At 32.8% G+C, this 11,360-nt stretch overlaps 1 protein-coding gene across 1 annotated transcript; it reads right to left on the reverse strand.

Annotated features, from left to right (window-relative positions):
* Positions 1-421: 421 nt before the first annotated feature.
* LOC134745764 (lipase 1-like) lies at positions 422-1,781 on the reverse strand. The gene has a single exon (XM_063679844.1). The coding sequence runs from the start codon at positions 1,716-1,718 to the stop codon at positions 522-524; it is 1,197 nt and encodes a 398-aa protein (XP_063535914.1). The 5' UTR covers positions 1,719-1,781; the 3' UTR covers positions 422-521.
* Between the last annotated feature and the right edge of the window lie 9,579 nt (positions 1,782-11,360).

An 11,360-nucleotide genomic window follows, 5' to 3' on the forward strand; every position in this document is an offset into this window, starting at 1 on the left:
ACAAGTACAAGGGCGTATCATCACGGCACTTTCGTTTTTTTAGTAAAAAGAGGTTTATTGAAAAAATCTCATTAATGGCTCAAGAAATTATGATCAAAACAATTTTCGTGAAAAGTATTTATTATGCTCTTTGAAAACATTTTTGGATGATAGGGAAATTTGTGGTCGAGTGGAGGAAACGAGGGGAGGCCTTTGCGCAGCAGCGGGACACTAAATTAGGCTAGTAAAAAAAAAAAAAAAAAAAAAAAAAAAAAAAAAAAAAAAAAAAAAAAAAAAAAAAAAAAAAAAAAAAAAAAAAAAAAAAAAAGGAAATTTGTCGGGGACGTGACGTATATGGCAGCTACCTTAATAACCTACAGACATTTGTATTATATACCGTTGAATTTAAAGCTTTGTAAAGTTATCAAACGAAATCATGCAAAATATCGGCTTCTTAGCTTTATCAGAAGGCTATTTAGCAGTGTCACTTTCAAACATGTTCAACTTAGTGTTACATTACTAGACCCTATCGTGTACTTTGTCTAAATGTCGTTGTAAAGTTTTAAGTATTTCAATATCTTTGGAAACAACGCACTACTTATATTTCTATTAATCACCATATCTAAATGATTCCAGAGAGGATCTTCCATGACCACAAACTCTTTAAGATTAGGCAGTTTGCTTACAAGCCACTCCGTGTCAATGGTGTCTACCAAGCCATCGTTCTTCCCATGGAAAACATAAGTTGGCACTGTAACGGCTGACAAGTTAAATTCAGGCGGATCTCCTCCATACAACTCCATGTTTTTCTCTGGTCCATAATCAAATTTACAGTACCTATCAACTTTTAAACTTTGTCCGTATCGAACGATGTTTTTGATCGAAGTTCCTGCCGGGAAATGCGTCAATACCATCTTCAAGCTTTCCGTCGATAATGATGAGGGATGTGGCGCATCTATAATAGATATGATATGGTACAGCATCTCAGGTATATATTGACAAAGCAAATTTATCGGATCCAGCATTCCCTTCCACATATACTCTACTATGCCTAGCTTTTGTAAAATATTCTGGTAATCCCGTATAAACGTGACCATCTTCTTGAAAAATACGGATTTTGCGTGCGTATGTTTGGTCGCTGGCGCCAGTCCGATGAGGACTTTCACTTTATCGCTGTACTCAGGTTTTTCGGAACACATCACGAAAAAACTCCCTGAGCCTTGCGAAACACCAATATAGTTAAGTTGAGGTTGCTCAGTTTGGTGTAACACTAAATCGATGGTGGCAGGTAAGTCATATTTTCCAATTTCGTCCACTGAGAAATCCCAGAAGGCTGTGTCCCTGTCAGGGTCCAGGGTTATATGCCTCCTGCCATCGTACGTGCCCCGAGCGTTGCCTACCCAGACATCGAAGCAAGAGTCTGCAAGTAGGTACGGTAGTCCATTGTCAACACCAGCGTCCAAAAAGCAGTCCGCACTAGCCAACAGGCCATTTATAAGTAACACTGGTGTTTTTCTTTTTTCACCATCACATTTTGCACTGTAAGTAATCCTGTATAAGTTTAGAAGATATCCGTCTTCTGTCTGTACAGTGTAGTTTTTACTAATGTAACCGTGTTGTGCGACTATTTGTGTGAAATTTCGGTTATCACGTTCCCTGGAGAGTTGGAAAATTACCCGGATGGTTGAGAACGTGGTAAAACATCCTAAAAGGTATACGAACACGAACGTCCAACTCATTGCTGTGTCTGACACACACTAAAATGGATACATTTCCGATATACGCCTATTAACAAATCGCAAGAGTGGTCATGGTCATGGACTAAGGCTCGATTTGTGTTGTCCGACGCATAAGGTGCGTTAACAACTGGAGAACAAGAATTAGTTTAGGTATACTTAGGTACACTAAGGCATATAAGACCTTTTTATTTAGATTTAGCAGTAGGTATTTTTTCATATGTATGACATATCGTATAAGGTGATGAAACAGCTCAGCCGGTTTTGACTATTTTTAACACGCTTTTATTATGTCGAACTGTAATGTAACTATATAATGGAATCTAAGGTAACTAATTTAACCATCTTCCCGGTTTCCGATGAAGCTGAAAATTTGCATACGCATGTAAGTCGGGTGACAATGCAATAAGTATTATGGTACCGTCGAGCTGATCTGATGATGAAGACAGGAGGTGGTCATAAGAAATCTGTGATAAAACAACGCTACCTAATTGTGTTTGGGGTTTTTAGAATTGTCTCGATGAGTATTAGTTGCCTGCGGAAGAAAAGTACAGTCAGCAATAAAAGCTTTTTTCAAGCGGCAATGTATTGCGTACATCGTCATCACTTGTGACAGTTGTGACATTGCTTGTTGACTTTTTTATAAGGAAGTTACTGAGAGATTGATCTATAAGGACATTGTCACTTAAAAGTGTATCATTTACTCTTTTTCGAAAATCCATCAACTTTTGGGTTATTTCTACTCAGAATCACGAGGAATATTGATTTAAAAAGAAATAAATATAAATATGTCCCAAAAAAATGACAGTTTTGTAACGCATTTCACATACATTTTGTTTGGTGTTTTGTATTTAAAATTCTATATGAATCATGTTTTATTTATTAGTTAATTTTTATTCTTTTATTTTTGACATGTTTCCTGTAACTTAGTTAATATTTTAGAAATACATATTTTAGTTATTTTAATTTTTAAGTTTGTATTTTTATTTTAATAGATTTTTATGTCTCAAAGCTTTTATGAGCCATGTTGCTTGCAGGGCTCGGGACCGGTATTGAAATATCGGTTAATATCGTTCCTAAACCGTTATTTTATTTCGTTCATTAATAAACCGGTTAATTGATGGATCGCGAACTTTAAAATTTAGTTCTCTCTTCTTACCGGTTAGTTGAGAGAACGATTTGTTTTTGTTTTCGTGGAACGATATAATAACGGTTAATCTCAGCCGCCTACAATTCTCCGAATTCTCGATGTTGACTTGACAGTGCTGTTGCTTGCTGACTGAATTGTTTATTTTTTATACTTTTTAGGCGTGTTGCAAACTTTATTACTTAATACAAACTTCAAAAAAGGCGAAATCAGCTTTCGTTTATTTTAATATAATGCCCTTTTACCAAGTTTCAAGCTTCTACCTTAAAATAAAACTTGTACCACATATAAACTTACATCCCCTTTTTAACCCCCTTAGGGGTTGAAGTTCTAAGAACGTTGAAATAACTGTTTTTGTTATCTTAAACAATGCTTTTCTAAGAAGTTTCAAAGTATTATAGATTCAAATTTTTAACCTCTTTTTAACCCTTTTAAGAGATAAATATTTAAAAACGCTTAAATTACTTTTCTTGTATTCTAATAATATGGCTTTACACAAAGATTGAAGTGTCGCACTCAAAAAAAGGTTTGATCTTCATACATATTTTTAACCCAATTTTTACTACCTGGGGGATGAATTTTCAAAAATTCTGATATTAGTTATCTTCTCTTTTCATTAAATATCTTCCTACAAAGTTTCAAGTACCTGGCTTAAAATAAAATTAGGACCCCTACAAACTTTCAACCGCTTTTTAACTCCTTTAGGGGATGAATTTTTAAAAACCGGCCAAGTGCGAGTCGGACTCGCGCATGAAGGGTTCCGTACCATTACGCAAAAAACTACAAAAATATCACGTTTGTTGTATGGGACCCCACTAAAATATTTATTTAATTCTGTTTCTAGTATTTGTTGTTATAGCGGCAACAGAAATATATCATCTGTGATAATTTCAACTGTCTAGCTATCACGGTTCATGAGATACAGCCTAGTGACAGTCGGACAGACAGACAGACAGACAGCGAAGTCTTAGTATTAGGGTCCCGTTTTTACCCTTTGGGTTCGGAACCCTCAAAACGCTGAGATTATTTTTCTAGAATTCTAATAACATGAGTTTATACAAATATTCAAGTCCCGGCACTCAAAAAAATGTTTGACCTACATACAAATTTTTAACCCCTTTGCACCACCTTAAGGGATGAATTTTCCAAAACGCTGAAATCAGTTTTCTTCTCTTTTAATGAAATACTTTTTTACGAAGTTTCAAAATTCCTAGCTTAAAATAAAATTGGAACCCTATACAAACTTTCAACCCCTTTATAACCCTTTTAAGGGATAAATTTTAAAATCTCTGAAATTACTTTTCTTGTATTCTAATAATATGCCATTATACAAAGATTTATGTCCCGCACTCAAAATATATTTGATCTCCATACAAACTTTCAACCCCTTTTTCACCACCTTGGGGGATGCATTTTTAAAAACGCTGAAATTCGTTTTCTTGTTTTTTAAATATAATAGGTACCTTTTTGCAGTTTCAAGTTCCTAGCTTAAAATAAAATTTGAACTCCAAGACAAACTTTCATCCCCTCTTTAACCCCCTTAGGGATGGAATTTCCAAAAACGCCGAAGTCCCTTTTTTTGTAATCGGCTATTATGCCTTTCCAAGAAGTTTCAAAGCATTTGTAATGGATTCAAATTTTCAACCCCTTTTTAACCCTCTTACGGCATGAATTTTAAAAAACGCTGAAATTACTTTTCCTATATTCTAATAATATGCCCATACCATATACAAAGATTCAAGTCCCGCACTTGAAAAATTTTTTGATCTCCATACAAACTTTCAACCCCTTTTTCACCACCTTAGGGGATGAATTTTCAAAAACGCTGAAATAATTTTTCTTGTATTTTAATAATATATATTTTCCCTCAGCCTTAAATTTCTAGCTTAAAATAAAAATTGAACCCCATACAAACTTTCATCCCCTTTTTAACCCAATTAAGGGTTGAATTTCTTAAAATTCCTTCTTATTTCTTGTACACAATATAAATGTAACCTGTTGTGCAAATTTCAACTTTCTAGCTTTTGTGGTTTCGCCTCTGCGTTGATGAGTCAGTCACTAAGTCAGTCACTGAAACTGAATACTAAATTTGTTGGTTTTCAATAAATAATAAAAATTATTAATAATATTTCTTTGTATAATTAATATAATTATTTAAACTGTTATAAAAAAGTAATTTTATTATAATTATATACTTATATGTAGTATGATTAAACACATGTGAAAGCACTAGTTCTCATTATGTATTTAGGTATAGTAGGTACTTAATCGCGGTCGGCAAACTAAAACGATTTCAAAATAGTCATAATTTTTTGAAATCTGCGCCCCCAAAGAATTTTAAAAAAACTATTTGTTAACAAACAGGAAAATACTAATAAACATACAATAATTAAAAGATAACTAAGAAATATTGAACAAAAAAAACAACATTCGGTGTCGCACGCTGTGTTCGTCACAGCAAAAGGATTTCTACTCAGCAGAGGATCGGCACTGAATTTAATTAAGTCCTACTTACACGGTAGAATACAAAGGGTCGATGTGAATGGACAACGATCACCGGGGTCATTGGTCTCTATGGGTGTACCGCAGGGATCAATATTGGGGCCGTTCCTGTTCCTTATCTACATTAATGACCTGCCATACCTTGTAAAGACCCACCATGATATAGTATTGTTTGCAGACGATACCTCACTTATTTTCAAAGTCAAACGACAGCAGCAAGCTTACAGTGATGTAAACGATGCTATTTCAGAAGTAGTAAATTGGTTCAATGTTAATAACTTATTGTTAAATGAGAAAAAGACTAAATGTATTAAGTTTGTCACTAGTAGTAACGTAAGGCATGTGCAAACAAGTGTCATTGTGAAGGACGAGAAATTGGAATTGGTTGATAGTACAGTTTTTCTTGGTATAACTTTAGATTCTAAACTCCAATGGGGTCCCCATATTGATACTCTTTCGAATAGACTGAGTTCTGCAGCTTTTGCAGTGAGCAAAATCCGTCAGTTAACTGATGTGAAAACAGCTCGATTAGTACATTTTAGTTACTTCCATAGCGTTATGTCATATGGTATTTTACTGTGGGGTGGTGCTTCAGAGATAAATACCATTTTTGTTCTGCAGAAGAGGGCTATTCGAGCAATATATAAAATGAACCATAGAGACTCACTTAGAGATAAATTTAAGGAAATTGACATAATGACAGAGCACTGTCAATATATTTATGAGAATATTCTGTATGTACATAAAAACATTGCCAGTTTTAAGAAAAACTGTGACATACATAACATTAATACTAGAAATAAGCATAAGCTTGCAGTAACCTTCACTCGGCTCCATAAAATTAAAAAATCATTCATGGGTAACTGTGTAAGATTTTATAATAAACTTCCAAATATCATCACTGAATTATCTGTTAATAAATTTAAAAAATATGTAAAACGTAAACTTATCTCTAAAGCCTATTATAGCACACAAGACTACATGAATGATGAAACACCGTGGGATTGTGATTGAAAATAATTAATTATTTATTATTGTGTTAATAATGATGAAATTGATAATTCAATGAATACCTATATTAGGTAATCTGTATTTTTTGACATTTAGATTTTTATTCTAGAAAGTTTCTAGACTAGTATTTTTTATACAATTTTGGTGTTTGACGATCCTTTTGTGAATTCTTATTATTAAGTTTGACATATCTATAATAATTCAATGTTTTTAAGAATAATAATAACTGCATCAATAAATTGCTCTGATATTTAGATTAAGGTAATATTTAAAACTTGACAATTTAAAAGTGCTTGTTGCTAGGCCTATTTGAATAAAGATTATATTGACTTTGACTTTGACAATACGCTTCGCTTTCTCGAGGAAAGCATTGATATTCTGCCGGACTGCCGGTTACAAATAATAAAACTCGTTTTAACTTGCTGCGACATTCTCAATTTAACCGGTTTATTTCGAACGAAATATGAACTCAAGAACGAAATGGGAACGAATTGGTGTAAACCGTTATCTCAAAAGAACTGTTTTTAAACCCGTAACCGCAAACGGAAACGAAATCCTTTTCGTTCCCGGGCGAATGAGCGATAACGGTTTGTGCATTGAGACCGGTTTCCGAGCTCTGGTTGCTTGAATTAAATGAATACATACATACAATACATACATACATTACAAAACTAACACCAAAAATTTGTATGAAAAACTGGGCACACTTTATTTCTTTATCTCATTCAATAGTACTCGTGATTCTGAGTCTAAATAACCCAAAAGTTGATGGTTTTTCGAGAAAAAGTAAATGGTACCATTGTTTCTGGAATTTATTAAGCCAAATTTGATTTTATTAAAACAAATTAAAAAATCAACACACAATCATGTACCTACAGTCAAGGGCATAAATATATATACAGTCCCAAAGTTTCAAAAATATGTGTACGCTCTTACGCCTTAGATAATATAGTCGTGTTCACATATTTTTGAACCATTTGTCTGGATCGATATTTTTGCCTTTGACTGTACATGCTTTTTACAAGCTTTTTATTAATTAATTAATTTGGTACCTGTGTATGTATGTACGGGTCAAACCTTGCAAGTTAAATTTGACCCACTTCTCAGTTTCCAATGAAGCTGAAAATTTGCATACATACGTGTCGGGTGACAATGCAATATTATGGTACCATCGAGCTGATCTGATTATGGAGACAGGAGGTGGCCATAGGAACTGAGTGATAAAACAACGCAACCTAATTGTGTTTGGGGTTTCTAGAATTGTCTCGATGAGTATAATTAGTTGCCTATGTAAAGAAAAGTACAGTCAGCAATAAAAGCTTGTACCAAAAATGTTTTTTTTTAATTGCCTAAAACTTAATTTAAATGAAAAGTCGAAGACATTCAACAACTAATTTAATAGATATTTTATTACCGCCAAATTATCACCGCGCTCCCGTTGACATTTAACGTTTTCATTTTTTTTATATGACACTAAAAAAAACTAAGATTTGGCAATGGCATGCTTAAGTTGAATGTAGGGACACACATAGTATCTTCTTAGTAGTTTGTGGGATACACTCATCAGTGCTAAACTGGTGCTATAGCATACCAAAGGTTAAGTATGTATTTTGAAGTAACAATATTATGTGCAAATATTACCTACATCATTCACGTAATCATCTGAATATAACCTTGACAAAACCTGTCCATGTTAACAGCACATAATTATATTCTCGTGTATACAAAACAAGTTTGAGAACAAATCAACTAGTCACACTACTATATATAAAATTATTAACTTAAATAAATGTTATATATTAAAGAAAAAGTGACGAAGCCCTCCAGTGGTGAAGGCCGGATCCGGTTACCAGATCACCACTGGAGGACTACGTCACTTTTTCTTTAATATATGACCTCTATTTCAGATTATATTCTCGTGTCTTAATTTTAAAATTGAAACTTAAACGTAGAGTCAACTCAAATATATGTTTACATTTTTCGCTTTATTACAATAGGGTATTTGACTGTATTTAAAATAAACTATTTTACACCATGCATGAAATAAAGCACCAGAAGATTAATAGAGAAACGTAGACAGCAGTTATTTTTGGACACAATTTCTATTTTAAAACCCGTATAAAACTATAAAGAGTAGGTAATTTGATTGTGACGTCACATGCTAGTGTTTCATATAAATTTCATAGTAGCAAAATTGTTTTGACAGTTCTAAAAAAGAAACTGATTTGACTAGTAGTCAAATACCCTATTATTACAAAGGAGTAAGGTGCAAAAGTACGGGAAACGAGTAAGGAGTAAGGTAAGTAGTAAGTAAGGTGTAAAGCTTTGACGTCCACTGTACAAGCGTACGAAACGTGGCGTATTATTTGTGCAAAAAAAATCAGTACTAGGTATACCGCTGCCACCAGTTTTGACATTAACATATTCGCTCACGTCTACGTAACTTATACTCTCTATGCATCTCGCTCGTACTCGCATATTAGTGCAAGCGAGATATATATAGAAAGTAAATTACGTAGTCGTGAGACTCGTGAGCGAATGTCAATGTCAAAACTGAGGGTAGTCGTGCTTAACTATATACCTATTCCATTTTAGCAAGCAATGAAAATGAAAATAGTTTATTTCTTTGATGGTAAGTACATTGCAAATGACATTTTGTTTGGGACTACCTTGTAAGTATTATCTACCTGCCACAGGTAGTCCCGCTCTTACATAACCTAAGAACAAATTTCTCCAAAACTAAACTTTTAGAGTTCAGACCTTACCAAAAACGCAGTTTGAACGTAGACTATAGCTTCAAAGATACAAAAGTTGAATGTGTAGATTCTGCCGCGCTTTTGGGTATTTATATTGATGCTACAATAAACTGGCAAGAACATGTCCATCAAATATCCCTTAAATTAAGTCGATTTATCTATGCCTTGCATGAAATTAAGAAATGCACCGATATAAAAACAGCGACTTGTGCCTATTATGCTTAATAGTATTATGCGGAATAGTATTATGGGGAAACAGTACAGATACTTTACAACTGTTTATACTCCAGAAACGTTGCCTAAGGATATTAGTTAATGTGGATCAAATGACAGGCTGCAAACACTACTTTATAGCACAAAAAATGTTGACTCTACCATCAATATACATCTTGGAAGCTTCTATGTTCGTGAAAAACAATCTGTCATTATTTCCACAATACTCACACGCATCTTCATTACGACCTAGAAAAAACTAGCTCTACCTGAGACTAAATTGAAGATGGTTAGCACTGGTCTTTCTGCCATGGCAATAAAAATATTTAACAAAATCCCAAATAAGATCCAAGAACTGAGTAACATAGGTGCATTTAAAACCCAACTCAAAGCATATTTAATTAAAAAAGCTTTTTACTCTGTACTAGAATTCTTAAATGAAGATGTAACTATATGAAATATAATGTAATGTTATTAACTATGAAATATAATATAATAAAATATTTAATATGTAATTAATCGTGATGTAAAATGTAATAATATGTAATCTTCAATCGTAAGGTAAATTTAACAGTATTTAATCTCCAATCGCAATGTAAAATTCCATTTTAATGTAAATTTAATAATATTTGATCTCTTATCTAATGTGAAATTCAATAACATGTAATATAATCTTTAATTGGAATGTCAAATTTAATATATTATGTATTGTGACCTATAATCGTGATCCTTAGCTACTTATTACTAATTACTTAGTTAGTAAGTTACGTAGATAAGAATGTAGTTAATTAGTGAGTATTAAGTTGCAGTGCCCTACAGGGTTCATAGCTGATCAAAATTATTATGTAACATCTTATTATGTACCTATGAAGGCAATAAATGACTGAATACTGAATACATTTACATAAAAAAATTCATAACATAATGCATATCAAGAGAACTTTAAAAACAACCTATAAACTAAGTTCCACATTTTCTTAGTGTTCACACGAGTTTATATGGGAGTCATGTGGATTTAAGGGACACAACGCATATTGAGGTAAAAACAATTATCACAGGATTTGATATATTTTACATACATATAGGTACAGCTACCAGCTACATATAGGTACAAAGTATCCCTCACCTCAACCAAAACTGGTTGTTTTGTTAAGAATTAAATGAAAAACTAGTAAGACTACAACGCGTTGTAACGTATTTGCCTTATTTGTATAACAGGTATAAAATACCGGTTTAGCCAAAAATCTTCATATAAAATATATCTCACGATATTCAGTATACAAAAAAAATATTAGGAAGGCAATTCATTTAATATATGGTTTCGTAAAACATTTAATAGATATGTTGACTGTATTTAAAATAATGTATTTTACCAAAAAAAAATAAGGGACACAACGCATATGTAAAAACAATTATCACAGGATTTGATATATTTTACATACATATAGGTACAGCTACCAGCTACATATAGGTACAAAGTATCCCTCACCTCAACCAAAACTGGTTGTTTTGTTAAGAATTAAATGAAAAACTAGTAAGACTACAACGCGTTGTAACGTATTTGCCTTATTTGTATAACAGGTATAAAATACCGGTTTAGCCAAAAATCTTCATATAAAATATATCTCACGATATTTAGTATACAAAAAAAAAATTAGGAAGGCAATTCATTTAATATATGGTTTCGTAAAACATTTAATAGATATGTTGACTGTATTTAAAATAATGTATTTTACCAAAAAAGAAATTAAGGGACACAACGCATATTGAGGTAAAAACAATTATCACAGGATTTGATATATTTTACATACATATAGGTACAGCTACCAGCTACATATAGGTACAAAGTATCCCTCACCTCAACCAAAACTGGTTGTTTTGTTAAGAATTAAATGAAAAACTAGTAAGACTACAACGCGTTGTAACGTATTTGCCTTATTTGTATAACAGGTATAAAATACCGGTTTAGCCAAAAATCTTCATATAAAATATATCTCACGATATTCAGTATACAAA

Source organism: Cydia strobilella, chromosome 12 (genome assembly GCF_947568885.1).
Source record: "Cydia strobilella chromosome 12, ilCydStro3.1, whole genome shotgun sequence".
NCBI classification, from domain to species: domain Eukaryota; kingdom Metazoa; phylum Arthropoda; class Insecta; order Lepidoptera; family Tortricidae; genus Cydia; species Cydia strobilella.

Coding starts and splice junctions, on each gene's coding strand:
- LOC134745764 (XM_063679844.1), bottom strand. CDS start 1,718: ATGAGTTGGACGTTCGTGTTCGTATACCTTTTAGGATGTTTTACCACG.